Below are 22,538 nucleotides of genomic sequence, written 5' to 3' on the forward strand. Positions count from 1 at the left end.
TTAAACTTAAAAGTTTCTGCACAGCAAAGGAAACCCTAAACAAAACGAAAAGACAACCTGCATGAAAATCTTTGCAAATGAATCAACTGACAAGGGATTCTCCAAAATTTATAAATACCTTCTGCAGCTCAATACCAAAAAAACAAACAACCCCATCAAAAAATGGGCAGAAGATCTAAACAGACAATTCTCCAAAGAAGACATATGGATGGCCAAAAACACATGAAAAGATGTTCAACATCACTCATTATTAGAGAAATGCAAATCAAAACCACTATGAGGTACCACCTTATACCGGCCAGAATGGCCATCATCAAAAGGTCTGCAAACAATAAGTGCTGGAGAGGGTGTGGAGAAAGGGGAATCCTATTACACTGTTGGGATTGTGGATTGGTGCAATCACTGTGGAAAACAGTATGGCGATTCCTCAGAAAACAGAAAATAGAACTACCATTTGATCCAGCAATCCCACTCCTGGGCATCTGTCCAGAGAAAACCATGACTTGCAAAGACACATGTACTCTGATGTTCATTGCAGCACTCTTTTCAATAGCCAAGACATGGAAACAACCTAAATGCCCATCGACAGAGGAGTGGATCAAGATATGGTACATATACACAATGGAATATTACTCAGCCATTGAAAGGAACAAAATAACAGCATTTTTAGCAACGTGGATGGGCCTAGAAATTATCATGGAGTGAAGTCAGTCAGACAATGAGACACCAACATCAAGTGCTTTCACTGACATGTGGAATCTGAAGAAAGGACAGAATGAACTTCTTTGAAGAACAAATACTGACTCACAGACTTTGAGAGACTTGTGATTTCCAAGGGAGACAGTTCGGGGGTAGGAGGATGTGCTGGGGTTGTGGGATGGAAATCTTATAAAATTGGATTGTGATGATCATTGTACAACTATAGATGTAGTGAATTTATTGAGCAATTAAAAAAAGATTAGAGAAAAATCCAACGGCATTTGATTTCTTAAAATCCTATTAGGCTAAACATGAAATTTTGTTCTTTACAGAATCATTCTCACTCATTCTTTGATGGAAACTGTAATTCCAGTTAATATAGCATTGCTAAATATCACTCAGTAACAGCTGGAAAATAGATTTTTTTTTAGCATTTTATATGTTCAATTTCTTAGTAAATTTAGATGTATTTCATACTCAATACTAGTCAAATTATACATCAGATAAGCTCATCTGTTTGTTTCCTGATTTCTTGGGACATAAGGGATGATCATTAACAATATCCATTCATTTATTGAGTTGATCAGCAATTCATCCAAAGCCCAATTTGTAGTTGATGGTAACAAAGGAGTTTGCTTTGGAGTAAACAAAAGTGAGAAATCTTTTCCCCTTCTTCAGACTATCCAAGACATGAAAACTCAGAAATGAGGCACACTATTTCTCTCAACACATTTAGGCGTCACCAGTGGCTTATTCACTGTGTAGCATGAACCATGATATTTGGAAAACCATTGCAAACCAGTGTTTCCAATGACACATTCACAAGGCTGAGTTTTGTGACTATAAATCCACATTTACATAGCTATGCAGAGCTTCGGCAACTGTATTAAACCTCATCGCAAGTCATATTTCTTACAAACTAAGCATTCAAATAGATACTGCGGCTTTGTCAGTATCTGCAGTCAGAGCTCTCTTTTCCTGCCTGTATATTTCTGTCTTCGGTGGCAGAAGGGGAAAGCTGTCTGGTAGAAACAAAGACATGTGGTTAGGGGGTGACAGAGGTACTAACAGGTCATTGAGGGGAAGACTGTCCCCTGAACAGTGTGAAAGGGAGCCCTATGCACTCTGCGATCTAGCAGTGAGCCCTGAATTAACAGCAGCTGCCACCAACTGATAAAAAACCCATCCACCTATGTATGTTCGAAAGCTGAGGCTAGGTTCTCATAAAGCTTATTTACTCTGGTGGCTGTGATTCAGATGATATTCCTTATGCACAATGTTCTTAAATTATCATATATCTTAAAAAAAAAAAAAAAGAAATTATTTGAGGGAGTTCCCTGGTGGTGCAGTGGTTAGGATTTGGCCCTGGTTCAATCCCTGGCCTAGGAACTGAGATCCCACACCAAGCCACTGCATTCTGCAGCCAGAAAAAAAAAAATTACTTGAAAGCTGCCTAATCCTATTATCTTATCACTTATCAGATCCTACAACATCTCTTGGGATTGTTACTAGCCATCTTCATATTACCTAGATAGAAAATATCAAACTGTAAATGCCTACAATTGAATTTTTAAAAATTATCCCAATAATGTAAGTTGCAGTGCCTTAAAACACTACGTTTTGTACAAGTTCTGAATTCTTTGACAAGTCATGGAATAAATTCTCATTTAGAAAGGCACTCCCAGGAACTGACATTCATAAAACAGAGGAGAATTTAAAAGAACTCTGCTTCCTCAAGACCAACAGAAATAGCATACAAAGCCAGAACTGAAACACCAAGAGTTAAATTTTGCGTCCTGTTTTTCTATTAGCAACAGAGCAAACAAGTCCTCAAGGAGAATACTTCTTTGGACCTTGGCCAGGTAGGCAGTGAGAAATATCACAAGGGATAATTGTATTTCCCCACATCAGAGATGATGACCAACTGTGGTTTAGAAAATGTTTTCCTGACTCAGTAAATGCTGTATTTGCTATATGGGTGTTGACTTATCAGTCAGACCATGGAGTTCTTAAGGAAGTCCAGGATTCAGAAAAGAGAGGCTATCATACAGCCTTTTGTGCTGGAGACATTTTACTTTCCCTATAAATCTGCCCCAAACTCTGATTTGAGTAATTTTGCTTCTGACTAAGATGGAGTAACAGAGACTGGATTTACCCTCTTACCTTAAAAAAAAAAAAAAAAAAAGGAAAAAGAAAAAACTAGACAATACATATGAAACAACTGTTTTCAAAACACTGAACATCAGGCAACAAAGAAAGGGGAACCTTGAATGAGGAAAATCTGACTGTTGCCACTTGCTGCCAGGAGGTTTCTAGACTGTGAAGGGAAAACCCAGGTGGAGCACAGGGAACTCTCTGAGTTGAAGAGATGCAGCTGAGAGAAGGGGGAGAACAAAATAGATAGAATTTGCAGAACAGAACGTCAGAGAAAAGAGAACTGCATAGGGAGTGAGTCCTAAAGCTATGCAGAGGGTCTTTAAGTATTTAAAAAAGTGCTTATGGAAGGAAACCACCCAAGGCTGGAGGAAAAAACTATCAGAAAGGATGAAAGGGAAGGGTGCCTGGTCCTCACACAGGGCTGAAAATGGTGTCTATTCCCACCTGCCAGACTAAAAAAACTCAGGGTTCATGGGGCACTGAGTAGAGTATTCAAAAAGTTAAGCAGCCAGAGGCAAGATGTAAAAAAGACCCAAATCAAACCTCTAAAGATAAAAAATCCAATATATAAGATGGGATAGATGGCGGCTTAGATCGAAAAAAAAAAAAAAAAAGAAATAAAAAGAGAAAATTGAAGACGCAACAATAGAAACTATCAAAATAAAACACAGGAAAAGTGAAAAGAGCAGGAGTTCCCACTGTGGCACAACAGCATCAGTGGTGTCTTGGGAACAGTGGGATGCAGGTGCAATCCCTGTTGCTGGCACAGTGGGTTAAGGATCTGGCATTACCACAGCTGTGGCTTAGGTCGCGTGTGTGGCTCAGATCTGATCCCTGGCCCAGAACTCTATATGCTGTGGGGCGGTCGGAAAAAAAAAAAATGAAAAGAGCATCACTTAGCTGTGGAACACCTTCAGGTGGCCTAGTATATGTGTAATTGGAGTTTGTAAAGGAGGTATGGGTGGGGACAGAAAAAAACAGTTGAAGAAATAATGGCTGAAATATTTCAAAATTTGATAAAAACCATCAATTCACAAGTCCAAGATGCTCAATAAACAACAGTTACAAGGAACGTGAAGAAAGCTACATCAAATTGCTCAAAGCAGTGATAAAGAGGAAAATTTGAAAGCAGAGATGATCAACTCTTTACGCAAAAGAATAACAATGTCATATGCATCTATAACACATCTAAAAATAAAATGCATGTATGATAACCAGTAACATAAAGGCCGAGAGGGGAAAATAGGAATATAGTATTATAAGGTTCTTGTACTACACGTGAAACGGTATAATATCACTTGAAGGTAGACTTGATAAGTTGAAGATGCATACTATAAATTCTAAGGCAATCACAGAAAAATAAAACTAAGAGTTATAGCTAATAATCTAACAAAGGAGGAACCATAAAATACTCGATAAATCTAAAAGAAGGCAGAAAAAAGGAACAAAGAACAAATGGGACAATATAAAATGAATAGTAGGTTAGAGTTAAGTTTAACCACATTGGTAATCATATTAAATGCATACAACATAAGCAACTAGTTAAAAGACAGAGATGGATAAATGGATAAAAACATCAAGATGCAACTCTAAGTTGTCTATAAGAAACGCACTTTAGGAGTTCTCACTGTGGCTCAGAGGTAACGAAGCTGACTAGTATCCATGAGGATGCAGGTTCAATCCCTGGCCTCGCTCAATGGGTTAAGGATCCAGCGTTGCCTGAGCTATGATGTAGGTCACAGACGCTTCTCAGATCTGGCATTGCTGTGGCTGTGGCATAGGCCAGTAGCTGTAGCTTCAATTCGACCCCTAGCCTGGGAACCTCCATGTGCTGCGGGTGTGGCTCTAAAAAGACAAAAAAGGGAAAAAAAAAAAAAAAAAAGAAAAAAGAAAAGAAAAAAAAAGAAAGAAATGCTCTTTAAATATGCAGACACAATTTACAATTAAAACGACAGAAAAAGATGTACCATGCTAACACTGACCCAAAGAAACAGGGAGTGGTTATATTAATATCAAACGAAGCAAATTTCAGAATGAAGAGGATGATTTTTATAATGATAATCAAGAGGACATAGCATTCTTAAATGTTTACACTCTAATAACAAAACATGAAAATACATGAAGCAAAAACTGATAGAATTTGCAAAGAGAAAAAGAAAAATCAACAATCATAGCTAGAGATTTCAGTACCCCTCTGTCAATAGCTGATATAAGAAGTAGACACACAATCAGCAAGACATGGTAGACCTAAATAATACTATCAAATTAACCTGGTTAACATTTTTAGAATGCCCAATTAATGACAGCAGAATTCCCATTCTTTCCAAATGTACATGGACAATTTACCAAGACGGAGTATAGCCTGGGACATAAATGAGTCACAGTAAATTTTAAAAAATTTAATTCATGCAAAGTGCATTTTCTTAATGCAATGAGGTTTCATTGGAAATAAAAGATTCATAAAAATCCCCAAATGTTTGGAAACCAAACTGTACTCTTCTAAAAAACAATGAGCCAGTGAAGATATATCAAAAGGAAACTGAAAATATTTAGAACTGAATGAAGATGAAATCATAACATATCAGAATTTATAGGATATAAAATCAGTAGTAGGGGGCAGTGTTATAGTACTAAATGCCTATATTAGAAAACAAACATTTTTAATCAGTGATCTCAGTTTTCATCTTAAGAGACTAGTGTAAGAGCAAATTAAACTCAAAGGAAGATGAAAAAAGGAATTAATTAATATAAAAGATAAGGAGTTCCACTTGTGGCTCAGTGGTTAATGAAACTGACTAGGATCCATGAGGATGCGGGTTCGATTCCTGGCCTTGCACAGTGGGTAAAGGATCCAGCATTGCCATGAGCTATGGTGCAGGTCATAGACTCAGCTTGCATTGCTGTGGCTGTGGCATAGGCTGGCAGCTGTAGTTGTGATTCAACCCCTAGCCTGGGAACTTCCATATGCCACGGGCACAGCCCTAAAAAGCCAAAACAAAAAACAAACAAAAAAAGATAAAAGTTAAAATAATAAAAGTCAGAAGTTCCTATTATGGCTCGGCTGTAACGAACCAGACTCATATCCATGAGGATGAAGGTTCGATTCCTGGCCTTGCTCAGTGGGTTAAGGATCCGGCATTGCCATGAGCTGTGGTATAGGTTGCAGGGGGCTCGGATATAGCATTGCTGTGGCTGTGGTCTAGGCCCATCAGCTACGGCTCTGATTCATCCCCTAGCCTGGGCATTTCCATATGCTGCAGGGAGTAAAAAGTTGGGGGTGGGAGGGCTAGAGGTCATAGCAGAAATAGAAAACAAGAAAACAACAGAGGAAATCATTGAATTCAAAAGTTGATTCTTTGAGAGGCTCAATAAAGCTAACTTCAAGCAGTGATAAGAAACAAACAAAAAAAGGACACCTTTTATTTTTTTATTTTTTTAATTTTATGGCCTCACCCAAGGTATATGGAAGTTCCTGGGCCAGGGACTGAATCTGAGCTGTAGTTGCAGCAACACTAGATCCTTTAACTCCTGCACTGGGGCTGGGGATGGAACCTGAACCTCCACAGTCACCTGAGCCACAATAGTCAGATTCTTTTTTTTTTGGTCTTTTTAGGGCTGCACCTGAGGCATATGGAGGTTCCCAGGCCAGGGGTTGAGTCGGAGCTGTAGTTGCCAGTCTACACCACAGAAGACACAGCAATGCAGAATCTGAGCCACGTCTGCGACCTACATGACAGCTCAAGGCAACGCTTGAAGTTAGGCCAGGGATCTAACCCACAACTTCTTGAATACTAGTTTGGTTCTTAACCTGCTGAGCCATAACTGTAACTCTAGAATAAATAACTTCTTAAAAGAACAAAGTTGGAATTTGTTCTGATTTCAATACACAGTTAAAAGCTATAGTAATCAAAACAGTATGCTATCGGCATAGAAGTTGACAAATAGATCAATGGAACAGAATAGAGTCCAAAAGTAAACCCATATGTATGTGAATAAATTATTTTTTTTTAAGGTGCAAAGGCAATGTAATAGAGAAATGATGGCCTTTTCAACAAATGGTGCTGGAACCACTGAATATCTATATGTCAAAAAAAAAAAAAATTTGCAAAAAACCCCAAACAGAAAAATTTCAACTTTGTGTCATATTAAAAATTATTTCCAAATGGATAATAGACCTGAATGTAAAACTTAAAATTCTAAAACTTCTAGTAGAAAACACAGGAGAAAATCTTTGTGACCTTGGGTTAGGCAAAGTTTACCAAGATACAATATCATAATCCATAAAAAAAACACATTGATAAAATAGATTTCATCAAAACAAAAGCCTTTTAGCCTTTGAAAGACATTAAGAGAATATATAGCAAGCCACTGACTGGGAGAAAATATTTGTAATCCATATAACCAATTAAGTACTTGTATCAGGAATATACACATTCTGAAAACTCATGACAAAAACCAACAATCCAGGAGTTCCCTTGTGGCACAGTGGGTTAAGGATCTGTCGTTATCTCTGCAGCAGCTCAGGTCACTGCTGTGGTGTGAGTTCAATACCTGGCCCTGGAACTTCCACATGCTGTGGGTATGCCCCCCTCCCCCACCAAAAAAAAAGGAAACAACAATCCAAAGAAACTGTGCAGAAGACTCAAACATAAAGAAGATATATGTACAACATCATGAATCAACTCTACTCCAATAAAATTAAAAAAGAAGATATACAGACAGTAAATAAGTACATGAGAGTTACTCAAACATCCTATATTAGTTACCAGGGAAATGGAAATTAAAACTGCAGTGAGATACAATTGCAGTCCTATCAGAATGGGTAAAATGGAAAAGATGATGCTGTATGTTGACGAGGATATGAAAGAACTAGAAATCTTATAAAGTGCTGGTGGAAATTTAAAATAGCACAACCATTTTGGAAAACAGTGTACCAGAATCTTAAAAAGTGAAACCTATCTACCATACGGTCTAGCCACTCTACTCCCAGATATTTACCTAAGAAAAAAAGAAAGTACATTGTCATACAATGACTTATACATAGATATTCATAGCAGTTTTATTTGTAATAGTCTCAAACTTGTATAATCCAAATGTTCATCAAGAGGTGAATGGATCATTTTTAAATATGTGCACATATCAAATCATATTGTACACAAACTTATACAATGATAAATATAAATTATATCCCAGTAAAATGGGGAGAAAAAGGGGAAAAGGAGCAACAATTTAAGCTATATCCATACTGTGGAATATCACTCAGCAATAAAAAGGGAGGAGCTATTCATATAAGCAAAAATAAGGAAAAATATCAAAACAATTATGCTCAGTGAAAAAGGACAAAAAAGATTTTCTACTGTATGATTCCATTTATATAAGACTCTAAAAAATATAATCTAATGTGAGAAAAAGCACATCTGTAGTTGCTGGGTATATATCTTGATTATAATAATAATTTCAAAGTTATTATTTATATTAGAACATACTATTAAATACATTAATTATGTACAGTCAATTATCTAAATAATGTTGTTTAAAAAAATTCTGTGAATTTCTGTTGTGGTACAGTGGGTTAAGAACCCAACTGCAGGGGTTGCCATTATGGCTCAGCAGTAACAAACCCAACTAGCACCCATGAGGATGCAGGTTTGATCCCTGGCCTCACTCAGTGGGTTAAGTATCCAGGGTTGCCATGAGCTGTGGTGTAGGTCACAGATGCAGCTCGGATCCCACGTTGCTGTGGCTGTGGTATAGGCCAGCAAAAGTAGCTCCAATTTGACCCCTAGCTGAGGAACTTCCATATACCACATGTGTGGCCCTAAAAACCAAAAAAAAAAAAAAAAAGAATCCAACTGGGGTGGCTAGGGTTGCTGTGGAGCACAAGTCTGAGCTCCAGCCTAGTGCAATGGGTTAAAGGATCTAGCACTGCCACTCACAGCTGCAGCTCAGATTCAAACCCTGCTGGTGTAGCCATACAAAATAAAAATTAAAAAAAATTAATTCTTCTCGTTGCCAAGTCTTATGCTAATTAAAGATGTATGTGTTGCAAAGGGTCATCCTTATCATTTTGGGGACTGAGGGAAGGAGCACCAATGCAAGTCCCCTAATCTGCAGCCTGTTCTCTTGGCTTTCCCCACCAAGCACCCTCTGGCTGTCCCTGACCACCCCTCAGATTTGGGGTGATGTATATGGGGAGAAGGGGCTACACCAGCCCTGGAAGCAGGTGTGGCATCTGAGATCCTAAATCTTCAGACCATCACCTCGAAGGGAGGATGTGGGCCCCCTCAGGAGCCTGTCTGAGCCCAGAGACTCCCCATCCTGGCCCGGGGTGTGCTTTGATGAGACCAGATTGAAGCCTCTAAAGCAATGCTTATCTGCAAGGAGATAGGATAAAAATGGGAAATGTTTAAAGCTTCTACATCAATCTGACTGAAACAACTGCAACACCCAAGCATAAGATCATTTTTCTAGCCATTCATGTTGACTGAATTTTACAGAAGCTGTGTGTCTTCCACAGATTGGATCCAAATAAAAACAGTAAGGCAAAAACAACAACAACAACAACAACAAAATAGGTCCCTGGCCACAGGTAACTGAGACTCTGCCTTAAAACACACTGTCCTGGGGTTCCCTGGTGGCCTAGCAGTCAAAGGTCCTGCATGGTCACTGCTGTGATGGCGGTTTGATCCCTGGTCCATGAATTTCTGCATGCTGTGGGTAAGGCCAAAAAAACTCAAATGCACATGTGGTGCTGAGCAGAGGACTCTTCTTCTTTTTAGGACCACATTTGAGGCATGTGGAATTTCCCAGGCTAGGGGTCGAATCAGAGCTGCAGCTGCTGGCCTGCACAACCATGGCAATACCAGATCTGAGCAGGCGATACCAGATCTGAGCAGCATCTTCAACCTACAACCTATGCCTCAGTTTGCAGCAATGCCTAATCCTTAACCCACTGAGCCAGGCCAGGGATAAAACCTGCCATCCTCACAGATGCTATGTTGGGTCCTTAACCCGCTGAGCCACAACAGGAACTCTAAGAGGACAGTGTTGAATTATGATAAATGTAGGGGTGTATTCTGTTAGAAGAGATTTCTGGCCTGACTTGGCGAGGCTTCGATCACAGTCTGACTGATGCATCTTTGTGTACTTCTGTGTCATTCTGAGTAGAGTCTGAGCTGCATTTCAGGCAGTGAGGATTCTGTGTGAGGTTGATGCCTCTGCTGTCGGCCATCTTCCCCACTCAGAATTTGAGAACAGCTGCCTTCTTTCTTGATTTCTTTCTCTTATTTTTGGTTGAGTAAGATATATCAAGGAAAAAGATTACGGACTTTCTTTCTCCATTTGAACGAGGAAACAGAGGTCCTGCCCTTCCTCGCTTCTGCTCAAGTCTCGCTAGAGTCTGTCACCGACCAGAACAGGGCCCTTACCTTGTGTACACAGGACTTCGCATTCAGGAAAAACAGCTCCACGGTGGTCTTATCCTTCAAAAACGATATGCTCTCAATGTAAAACCTGAAAAACAGTACAGAAGTTTGTTCCTTCAGATCCCCTTCCTTCTCTCTGCACAATTTCACTTCCTCCTTTAATTTCTCCCAAAGCAGAGACTTTTGAAGAAGTGGGGGATGGTTGGGCTTGATTTCCCTTTTAAAAGCAATCTGGTACATAGACCTGTTTGTATGTAGGAAAGAAGATATGCATATATTTGCAGATATGCAGAAAAAAAATCTTCTACAGAAGGTTTTTGTGTGTTAGAAGGTAAGTTAAAGAAAAAAGTCTGCAGTTACAACTACAGAGCCAACTTTAATATTTATTGCACATTTTCAGTCACAGGTCCTGGAAGCTCAAAATACCTCAGCTTGGAAACAAAGCCCAGGTGAGCTCTGAGCCTGGAAAGCAGAAGTCTGCTGAGTAAGCACTACTATAAAATTGAACCTTGAGGCCTGCATCTCAGTGGTTTTTCAGACTAGGGGGTGGCTGTGAGGGCCCCCACGCTTACCTCACCCCCATCCACCCAGGGAGAGTTTCAGTCACACTCTACCCCTTTCCCTCTCATCCTTTCAGACTCTGGGCCTTTCCTTGGCTGGAAGCCAAGCCCTCCATACTACTTAATATTGGTCTTTCTCATGCAAATCAGGGGATTCTGGGCCTGCCCCCCCCGCCCCTTTTCTGGGCCTTGGCTGGTGTCAGTCTGTGGGGCCAGGTCCCTCTCTAGGAGAAAGCTGACAGCCTTGAGGTGGGGAGGGGAGGAGAGTCTTGTGTTTTCATAATCCCGTCGTGTTGAAACTGTCCGGTGAAGGCCAGCACTCTGGTGTGAGTGAATGGGCCAGCTGAGGCCCCAGAAGTTTCTCTCAAGTGTTGGAGCCCGACTTGATGAATAATGCATGAAGAGACTTAATACCCAAAGACAGCTCACAGCTAGGGTCCTGGAAGAAAACTTGCTCTCAATGTGGTGAGAATCAAGATAAACCAGGGCTGGAGTAGCACATGGGGAACCTTTCCTTAGCTCTGTAAAAATCCTGGTGGGTCCTGGGCATTGGCTCTTTTTATTTTTTTCCTCCCTTTCCACAAGAAGGAAACAGTTGATAAATAAATGCAGTGGCTTAAAAAGGCCAGGAACGATTATTATCACTGAAATGGTAAAACCATTTGAAAAAGTCCACCCCTAATACTGAATCATCACGGGAAGTTCCAGAAAGAGAATAAATCCTTGTTATTTTCCCTTACAAGGGTTTATCTCATGTATAAGTGAGGTTAATGAAGATTGATGAGTGTCAGGTGTGTGAGGAGGGAACAGTGAAGGATTAGGGCAGGAGGGAGTTGAAGGGTTGGAGGGAAAAACAGGCTTTGGAATTGGAAAGATCTAGCATATGGAGTCCCAGCAGCATCATTTATTACTGTGTGGCCTTGGGCAAGTTAATTAGCTTCTTTGGGTCTTTTCTAAAATGTGTGTTATGACTACACTTACCTCACAGGGTTTTGGAAGGATTAAATGTGATAGTATATGTAAAACAATAAATACTAAGAGTTGCTATTAAAAATCAATTTTCTGGAATTTAATGCAATGTGGCTTGGGGATGTAGATTAAACTTTGAGTCTGAAGATCCCCTGTCTATAAAATGGGGATAGGGAGTTTCTACTGTGGCTCAGTGGGTTATGAACTCGACTAGTATCCATGAGGATTTGGGTTCGATCTCTGGCCCCGCTCAGTGGGTTAAGGATCCAGTGGGTTAAGGATCCCAGTGGGTTAAGGATCCCAGACAAGGCTGGTATCTGGCATTCCTGTGGCTGTGGTGTTAGCCAGCAGCTGCAGCTCCAATTAGATCCCTAGTCTGGGAACTTCCATATGCCACAGGTACAGCCCTAAAAAGACAAAAAATAAAATACATAAGGATAATGATGGCCTTAGGAAGGCCTTTATTAAGTGCCCAAAAGTAGGAATTCAAGTGTCCTGGCACTTGGTAGGAATTCAAGCAATTCCAATTATTGTGGCTTGGCAAGCCTTGCATTATATTTAAAAAAAAAATAAAAGGCTTACAGGACAAGATGAGATTTGAACTATATTTGAAGGCTAAGAAAAAAAACCATGATTCTTTAGGATGAAAAGAAATCTAGGTGGGGAAAATACAGTAGGTAAACAGCATCTCTGGGGTAATGTGGTAAACATTCATAATTTAGCTTTCACCAAGAAAGAATATGTTATAAGCTGAGTACTCTCCCATCAATTTAGATCTCCTGGCCATGGCTGGAGGCAACCAGTGACTTAAGCTGATGAGCATCCTTTGAGGTGGGATAGGGAGAAGAGAGCTCAACCCAACACAGGCTCCCTATATGGGATAAAGAGTGGGTAAACCAATCATCTATGGTCTCCTAGACTGAGAGGCCAAGAGACAGGTCCAGAGAGAAACATCGGGGGCAGAGGAAGGCACTAAGCAGAAACCATGAGGCAGAGAAAGGACACAAGTCAATGGCAGGTGCTGATGGAGCAGAAACAGAGCGTAGGGAGTGGCTGGGATGGTGGACTCAAGGTCACCTGCTGCTTAGGGCTGAGATCTCCTGTTACTAAGTTTCCTGAAGGACCTTCCACTTCAACCAGGAGGTGGTGGTTTTTCCTGCTTCCTTTGCTTTTGCAAGTATTTTTATCTTTGTCAATTGAGATAAAAGAAGCAGGTTTCCAGTAGGCAGCCTGAAAGGGCAGCAGCAGGTTCACAGCTAAAGTTTCCTGAGCTCTGACTTACGTGCAGGGTCACATGCTAAATGTTTTCCATGCATCGTTTCATTTAATTCACACAACAATCCTGGGTGGGAGAGGCCTATCATCACCCTCATTTCACAGATGCAGAAAATGAATTTTAGAGACCTGCCTACATGCACGGGCAGGAGGAGTTCTTGATTTGTGTCCCTTTGATTCTGTAGATAATGCTTTTGGACAGAACTTCCACTTGGTTGCCTCTCTTGTTCACTCAACCAGCATTTATGTGGAAGTTAAGCCCTAAATAGTTGTGTGCAGAAACAAGATTAGTAAAGTAGAAGTAGGTTCATTCTCTTTTGCTTCAAAAATCGGAACCAGGAGTTCCTGCTGTGGTGCAGGGGATTAAGGATCCAGCATTGTTCTCTGCAGTAGCTTGGTCACTGCTCAGGCTCAAGTTCAATCCCAGGCCAGGCTCAGTAGGTTAGGAAATCTAGCATTGCTGCAGGTCTGGTGTATGTTGCAACTGTGGCTTAAAATCAATCCCTGGCCTGGGATCTTCCATATGCTGTAAGTGCAGCCAAATAAATAAATAAATAATAAATTTAGAACCACATCAATGGACCAAAAAAATTAAAAAATTTTTAAAAAAAGTGATAGATTTTGGATGAACTTATGAAACACCCTTTAAAAAGTTAACGTGTTCTTGGAAGGGTCTCCCTGCCCTATAAGAGTCCAGGTCAGATTGGTAGAACTCAGGGTTTGTTTTTTATACCCTGAGTAATTCTTTAGACCCCAGTAATTCTTTTTTTCACTTTGAATTACATCAATATATATCTCTAACAGGGATCTTATTAAAAGGATAACATCAATAGGAAGTTCCCGTTGTGGCACAGCAGAAATGAATCCAACCAGGAACCATGAGGTTGTGGTTCGATCCCTGGCCTCACTCTGTGGATTAGGGATCTGGCGTTGCCAGTGAGCTGTGGTATAAGTTGCAGTGCAGCTCAGATCTGGCATTGCTGTGGCTGTGTCATAGGCCAGTTACAGCTCTGATTCAACCCCTAGCCTGGGAACCTCCATATGCTGTGGGTGCGGCCCTAGTAAGACCAAAAAAAAAAAAAAAAAAAAAAAAAAAAAGCATAACATCAATGTATTTTCACACTAGCAAAGTTCATAATTTCTTAATATTTAAAATCCTATCTTCATTCAAATTTTGCCTTGTTTTCGAAGCTCTTGTTTTTAAACCCTGAGGTTGTGCTATTAAATAAACAAATCTGCAGTGGTCTTCAGCAGGAGTCACATAGGCAAAAGCCTTAATGGTCATCAGCTGGATATAAAAGATCTGAGAGCATTCCTTTTAATCAGGTGGAACTCTCTCACCAAGGTATGAGTGACATGTGACCCACACCTCACCAGTCAGATTCTTTCACCCTAAAATAGAAAAATGATTAGAATGACCTAGCAATCAAAAATAGTTGGAGCCTATTTTTCTGCCGCAGTACCCTGATGAAATTGTCCATTGGTTTCTGCTCCCTAGAATTCCACCAGAAGCCTGGCTTGCTATCTTTTTCTGAGGCCTTGTTGGTCCAGTTAGAAGAATCCCAAATTATGAGAAGGTTCCCCACATGCTAAGGACAATACAAAGGGCCCTACACTCATTGTTTCATTTTTTTTTTTTTTTAACCCCCACACCTGTGGCATATGGAAGTTTTCAGGCTAGTAGTCGAATCAGGGCTGCGGCTGCCATCCAACACCACAGCTACATCATCACCAGATCTGAGCCATGTCTGAGACTATGCCATAGCTCATGACAACACCAGATCCTTAACCCACTGAGCAAGGCCAGGAATTGAACCTGCAACCTCATGGAGACTAGTCAGATTCTTAACCTACTGAGCCACAACAGGTACTCCATTTCATGTAACTTCAGTGTAACCAGATACCATAGGAAGCAAGTTATGAACCCCTCTTACAGATAAGAAAACTGAGATACACAGATGTAAAATCAACTTTCCAAAGCCATACAAGTGGGAAGTGGTGGGGTTTTCCATGATTCGAATTGAGGTCCTTTCAGATTTCAAAGTTCATATTCCAAACCAATATGATAGGATGCTTTTCTATAGTAACAATCCCAATTAAATATAACATGGACACAATGCCACAGTGCCCAAGGGAGGACTGCAATTATGTCAGCTTATAAATCAAGAGGGAGAAAGCTGCCAAACTGAAATCCATAGGGCTAAGTGTCACAGGACACGGTGTTCCCTTGGACAATTGAGCTGAGTCTTAAAGAATGCATGAGTTCACCAGGTAACAAAGGTAGAAAGAGCATTCTGGGGAGAGGGCATATTAGCCAGACCAATCCTCTTGCTAGTCTTCAAGAATTTAAGAAACCACAAACAGGGAGCTGAGTGGCTCAGCACCAAATCAATTTGTGGCTCGTCCAACTCTGAACAGATAACTCTGTACTAGAAACTAGGTTCACCTTGTTTCTAAAGCCCAGGCCCCTGACTATACCCTAGTTTCAGTCCCTATCTTGAAGACATGTCCCTATCTTGTTTCCCACTACTTTCTGGCGACCCGCCTCGCTGCCTTCTGCTTTTCTGCCTAGGCATCCGATTACTCTCTCTCTGAATCCACAATCCCATCTCTCCCTCAAGGGAGCTGCTGTAATGACTTCATATTTATAGAGTGTATGAAAAGCACGTATGGTCCTTGGGGAGAATGGCTTCCCAGGCACACCTATCAACACATACCGTGAACTGAAAACAAAATCTAGGGCTTCCTAATACAATGAAACAAACTATCCCAGACTATAAAATAAAGACATTTCGTTCCAGTCTTTTTTGGCAAAAGGATATTGTTTCCCTTCTGCATGCTTTTTATTTTTTATTTTTTTTTTGCCATGACCCTAGCATGCGGAAGTTCCTGGGCCAGAGATCAAACCCATGATTAGCAACCTGAGCCACTGCAATGACAGTGCCAGATCCTTAACGCACTGCACCACAAGGCAACTCCCCTTCTGCATGCTTACTGCGAGCGTTTTCACTATGATTTTGTGAAGCTTAAGCCTTAAAACAAACCCAGAAATTAAAGATTCAGCATTGTCTCTGCAACAGCTTGGGTTGCTCTTGAGGCGTGTGTTTGATTCCTGGCCTAGCACAGTGGGTTAAGGATGTGATGTTGCTGCAGATGTGGTGTAGGTTGGAGCTATGCCTTGGATTCAATCCCTGGCCCAGGATTTTCCATATGCCATGAGTACAGCCAAAAAAACCCCAAAACAAAGCCACACTTTGGGGCTAGGCACATATTTTAGACACAAACTTCATACAGTTTAACAAGTATAAGTTCTTGAAAAGGCAATCTGCCTTCTTGAGAATAGGTTTAATCTCTACTTTTCCTATTCTTCCCATTAGCAGTTTTTCCCCTTTCTTGATGGGACAGGTGTTCACTTAAGCCCTCTTCAGTGACAATAGATCATCAGCCTCAATGACATGACAAAAGTGACTTGGAGGAGAGGCAGGTCTATTAGACAGATGCCAAGACACATGTGTCAAAAAGCAGAAGAGGAGTTCTCACTGTGGCACAATGGGATTGGCAGCATCTTGGGAGTGCTGAAACTCAGGTTTGATCCCGGGCCCAGCATGGTGGGTTAAGAATCTGGCATTCCCACAGCTTCGGCTTAGGTGGCAACTGCAGATCTGATCCCTGGCCCAGGAACTCCATATGTTGTGGGGCAGCCAAAAAAAAAAAAAAAAAAAAAAAAGAGAGAGAGAAAAGACTGTGGTTTGGAATGGGCTGCCATTTAGCAGTCACTTCGGCGGAGGTAGCCAATATTTCCCCTCTGGTGGCATCTATTCATCATGGTCAAAAGTCAACACAATGGTGTTAGGGAGATATGTGGTTGAAACCAAGACCCAACAGTGAGCTATGTTAGGGTCTCTCAGTGCTTTCCTTTCCTTATCAGGGAAATGCAAGATGGGTGGCATGTAGTTCAACAAGCAGTCACTAAGCAGCGGTGATTACTATGATTCTTCTTCTCTCTCTGCCAATTGAACGATAGTAAAAGGTGCAGACTTAGTGGGGAAACTTTTTTTTTTTTTTTTTTTTTCTTTTTAGGGCCCCACATGCAGCATATGGAAGTTCCCAGGCTAGGGGTTGAATTGTTGATGCAGCTGCCGACCTACACCACAGCCACAACGAGGGATCTGAGCCACATCTATGGCCTACAAAGCCAAATCCTTAACTACTAATGGAGGCCAAAGGGTCCAACCTTCATCCTAACGGATACTAGCTGGATTCTTAACCCGCTGAGCCACAACAGGAACTCCAGAGGGGAACCTCTTTAAAACTTCAACTGTAAAAACAGGGAATGGAAATTCCAGGCATCTTTCCTAAGCTCTTTCTCTCAAGGAAGCAACCTGCTACAAAGGTGTCCGTCTTGCCAGAAAATTGGGAAGTTTTTGTTCCTCTCACCACCTAGGACTTTTTCTCCCCATCTGAGCATATTTCCTTTGTTTTCTAGGGCCTCTGCTAAGTCTGAGCAGAAGCATTAGAGAAGGCGAATTGGGCAAGAATGACTCAATTATTTTGCATTGTGAGCAAGGCTGACTTCGTGACTGGTGTCCAGCGAGGGCTGTGTGAAAACGTCTCATTCTAGGCTTCATGCAGTTATTGTGGGTAATTTTAGTCACTCACTGCAGCCACCTGCCTAAGGAGATTGCTATCAGGTCCTAATCCACAGGCCAACCCTGAGATCTGTATTTATTGCTTGTAATGGCCCCACAACCTCAATCCTGCTTTGTTATGCACGCTGAAGACAGTGGGGTGATTTAAGTGTATTTCACTTTCTCCAAACGATGATGCACAACTTATGAGAGCCTCATATGCTCCCTTTTATCTCTGGGAGGGGTGCACGCTTGGAAAATTCCCCAAGGGAAGCATAATTTGCTTCTACTATGTGCTCCCTGCCAGGAAAATTCTTCCTCACTTCCGGCTTTCCCCACATCCCTCACAGAACCAGAGAGGGCCCTGGGGGACACCTGTAGAAACCTGTTTTGTTGCTCCTCTCTCACAGCGTGACTCTTTCAGAGTTCTCCAGGGAAGGGCTGTGACCTGTCCAAAAGGGGAGGGAGTCTTCTGCCCCAGGCACTGGGAAGGGTTAGAGTCACGTGATGAATTTCAACTAAAAACTGCCAGACAGCCTGCTCCCAGGCCTCCAGGAGGGACATAGGGACCTGTGCTCTGAGAAGGAGACAGGAAGAGGCAGGGAAGGTAAGTGTTTAGGAAGGAGATGGCCAGGCCTGGTGAACTGATGGAAACAATGAAATCTTCCACCCATTGGAAGGTGTGTGGGTCAGACTCACACTGGGGAGTCCACAAACTTCCATATTCAAAGGCTGTATATCACATTATAGAATTCTTTTTTTTAACTTGCTGAACACTTGGTTGAGGCAATCTGTTATTTACATCATTAAAATAGTTAACATTCGAGTGTCTTTGTTACATGTTAACATATATAACTCCATTAACTTCCTTGCTTTATTTACCACGGGCTCCTACTCCATCATACAGGTGAGGAAACAAGCCCACAGAGGGTGCCAAAGGCCATACAGCTAATACAGGGACGAGTCAGGATTAGAACTCAAGAGTGATGATGAATCACTGGATCTCAATGGTGGAGTGAGGCATCTTTGGCCATGTTGGAGACATTTTTTTCTTTTCTTCTCTTTTTGGCCACCCTGCGGCATGTGGCGTTCCAAGGCCAGGGATCAGATCTGAGTTGCAGTTGCAACCTACACTGCAGCTGCATCAACACCAGATCCTTGACCCACTGTGCCAGGCTGGGGATCAAACCTGTGTTTGATCCTTGTGCTTCAGAGATGCTACCCATCCTGTTGTGCTTCAGAGATGCTGCCCATCCTGTTGCATCACAGTAGGGACTCCTGGAGACATTTTCTGATTGTCCTGACTTGGCACCTCTCTCGTGGAGCCCAGGATGCTGCAAACATGCTAGAGCCCGGCACGGCTCCCCTCAAAGTTAACAGCACTGCTAAGGAAGGAGAAACCCTGGACTAAAGGCCACACTCTGAACTTCTTGTACTGCCACAGCCCCTTTTCACCTTTCATAATCTTAATGCTTTCCTTCCACCCTTTTGATGTCACCCTGAGGACAGGTTACAGAGAACACTGAGTAGATTCCCACAAATGCTGTCTGATCTTTGATTGGGGAGCACACAAAAACATATAATCCTATAAGAAATTGGAATCAGGACTGAGCCTGAGTTTTGAAGGACTCTGTGTCTTTCTGGAACTCTCACATGAATTAGGATGGTGGATCCTCAAAGACAGAGGCCACTGACCAGCTGCATGGAAGTTCAAGAATGCGTTAGGCCAAGAGCTAACAAATGCCTCCCTCAGGTTCTAGGATACTGCATGTTCAGTTAGGAGTGCAGCTAGTGGGCAAAGTGCTCTGGACAAATCATACATCTGCCTCCAATACCTCTGCTGGGCCCAACATAGAAGGAATACTTTATTGCTCTATGCTTTCTTAAATTTTTTATTTCTCTTTTGTTTTAGAGCCATACACTCAGCATATGGAAGTTCCAGGCCTGGGGTCGAATTGGAGCTGCAGCTGTGACCTACATCATAACTCATAGCAACGCCAGCTCCCCAGCCCACTGAGTGAGGCCAGGGATTGAACCTGCATCCTCATGGATACTGATCGGGTTCTTAACTTGCTCAGCCACCCAGGGAACTCCTCTCTGTGGTTTTGAATCACATTCCTCTGGGAAGGGATAAACTTTTCTATCCTCTTCTAACTGTAAATTACATACTCTTTGATAGCTCTAAGATAACTCAAGGCTATCCAGTCACAAACATTTTACCTTTTCTTCCTTTTATCACTTCTCACACCTGCATTTGAAAAAGTTGCTTAAAGAATATGCTCATTGTAGGAAAAAAAGATATAGTTAAGCAAAAATCATTCCCACAATCATTTTACTCAGAAACTAGCTTCTGTTAACATTTAAAATTTTTTTCCTATTCATATTTTTTTTTCTCTTTTTTTTTTTCTTTTTAGGGCTGCACCTGTGGCATATGGAAGTTCCCAGGCTAGGGGTAAAATCAGAGCTACAGCTGTAGGTCTATGTCACAGCCACAGCAACACCAGATCCGAGCCACATCTGTAACCTACACCACAGCTCACTGCAACGCCAGATCCTTAACCCACTGAGCAAGGCCAGGGAGTGAACCTGAATCCTCATGGATACTAGTTGCGTTCTTAACCCACTGAGCCACAATGACAACTCCTTCCTATTCATATCATTTACTTAAGTGTAATCATGGGGTCTGCCTCTTTCCCCTAAAATATAAGGGGAGCATTTTTCCATATCAATAAATCTTTCTTTACAGAATCTTTACCTGTTAAGCCATATTTCATATATTTGTCTCTCTCTCTCAAAAAAAAAAAAAAAAATCAGGTGTGATAATGTGGACCTATAAGCTGTACTCATGATACTTCCTTGAGTCAAATTCTTTCTAAAGGCTGAATGTTCTAGAACCAGGCCAAGGGGTGCTAAAAGACAAAGAAAAGTCTTGGAAAGGCTCTATGTTTGCAGCAACTTTGACAGAAAGACAGCAGTCTTCCCCCATACCTCCTACTAGACCGAGCGTGGTAAGTTCTCAGCCCCAAGTGTCACAGACAATGCTTAGGGGTACCTGTGAGTGGCCACCTACAGTCCTGGCCCATAGCAAAGGTGACTTCAAAGAGGTGGGGGAAAAGAGGCTAAGAAGAAAGGGTAGACCAGAAAGTAAAAAAAAAAAAAAAAAAAAAAAGAGGTAGTCAGATGAATAAGGAGGTAAAAGATCAAGATCCTAGGAGTTCCTATTGTGGCACAGTGGAACGAATCCAACTAGTATCCGTGAGGAATCAGGTTGGTTCCATCCCTTCCATCCCTGGCCTCAATCAGTGGGTTGGGGATCTGGCACTGCTGTGAGCTGTGGTGTAGGTCACAGACACAGTTCAGATCCCGAATTGCTGTGGCTGTAACATAGGCTGGCAGCTGTAGCTCCAATTCAACCCCTAGCCTGGGAACTTCCATATGCCTCACGCTCAGCCCTAAAAAGAAAAAAAAAAAAAAAAGAGGAGTTCCCATCGTGGTGCTGTGGTTAACAAATCTGACTAGAAACCACGAGGTTGCAGGTTCCATCTCTGGCCTTGCTCAGTGGGTTAAGGATCCGCCGTGAGCCGTGGTGTGGGTCGAGGACTCAGCTCGGATCCTGAGTTGCTGTGGCTCTGGCGTAGGCTGGCAGCTACAGCTTCGATTAGACCCCTAGCCTGGGAACCTCCATATGCCGTGAGAGCGGCCCTAGAAAAGGCAAAAAAAGACCCAAGATCCTGGCTTTGTGTGGAGCTGGGTGGTACCAGCCGCCAGGCAGAGCTACTTCTACTTGCCCTCCCCTGAGGGTATGGGAGTTTTCCAACAAGGTCACGCCCAGTCCCTGCTCTCTGATTTAAATGCCTGCTTGCTCACCTCAAGCTTTTCAAATGCTTACATCTGGGGTGCATTACCAAAGAGGCCCATGTGTTTATGGAAGATAATTTACAGCAGCAGATAACAACCCCGAGTCTGGAGGAGTCCCCCAGCAGCCTGGGGGCGTTTGGACTTACATGGAAACAGAGGGTGGATTAAATGAATTATGGTGCAGAAATAAATTATGGGGCATCTATACACACATGTGTTACATACATAGTTAGCACATATCATTGAGGTTTTATAACTAAAGCAAAGGCAAAGGTTTAACCCCAAAGTTCATAAAGAGGGAACTTAAGTGCCTTCATCTTAAATGTTTTCTTTCCTCCATGCAGAAGCAGCCTGTGTTTCTGAGCCTGCTCCCTGCATCCTGGGGAATATTCACCAGGAGAAAGCTTTCTCCCAACTATCTGTAGGATCCCAGCGTTTAGCTCAGGAATCAATGAGACAATATAGGTCCAAAATTTAGCCCAGTGCCTGCCACAAGGTTAATGCTACATTTCAATAGAGAGGAAACTTCCCCCCCTTTTTCTTCTTTTTGGCTGTGCCCATGGCATGCAGAAGTTCCCAGGTCAGGGATCAAACCTTTGCCACAGCAATGATAATGCTGAGCCCTTAACTGCAAGGCTACTAAGGAACTCCTAAGAGGAAACTTCTAGAGAGCAAAAATGTATAGTATTTTTCTTTTTCATAAATGCTAGACTTTTAAAAAAATGACATTTTCTTTTATTTGCATAACAATCAGCAAAGACATTTTGTATCCCCTGATCTCTACCCCCCCCCTTTTATCTTCTTTTTAGGGCCACACCTGTGGCATATGGAAGTTAGGCTATGGGTTGAATTGGAGGGGCAGCTGCTGGCCAAGACCACAGCCCCAGCCCCCCATCTCTTTGTAATTCACAACCAACTTGCCCCAGATCACCTTCACCATCTCTAGGGTACTGAATCAGAATCTGGGC

The 22,538-nt window shown here is 41.9% G+C and overlaps 1 protein-coding gene across 10 annotated transcripts in view; it reads right to left on the reverse strand.

The window, feature by feature from the left end:
- FRMD4B (FERM domain containing 4B) overlaps positions 1-22,538 on the reverse strand; it is a 377,327-nt gene that overhangs the window by 101,131 nt on the left and 253,658 nt on the right. For all 10 annotated transcript variants that reach the window (XM_021069209.1, XM_013981881.2, XM_021069205.1 and 7 more), the window contains one exon: positions 10,284-10,368. In XM_021069209.1, coding sequence (XP_020924868.1) covers positions 10,284-10,368 — 85 coding nt within the window. The remainder of the gene's footprint in view (positions 1-10,283; positions 10,369-22,538) is intronic.

The sequence above is a fragment of the Sus scrofa genome, chromosome 13 (genome assembly GCF_000003025.6).
Source record: "Sus scrofa isolate TJ Tabasco breed Duroc chromosome 13, Sscrofa11.1, whole genome shotgun sequence".
NCBI classification, from domain to species: domain Eukaryota; kingdom Metazoa; phylum Chordata; class Mammalia; order Artiodactyla; family Suidae; genus Sus; species Sus scrofa.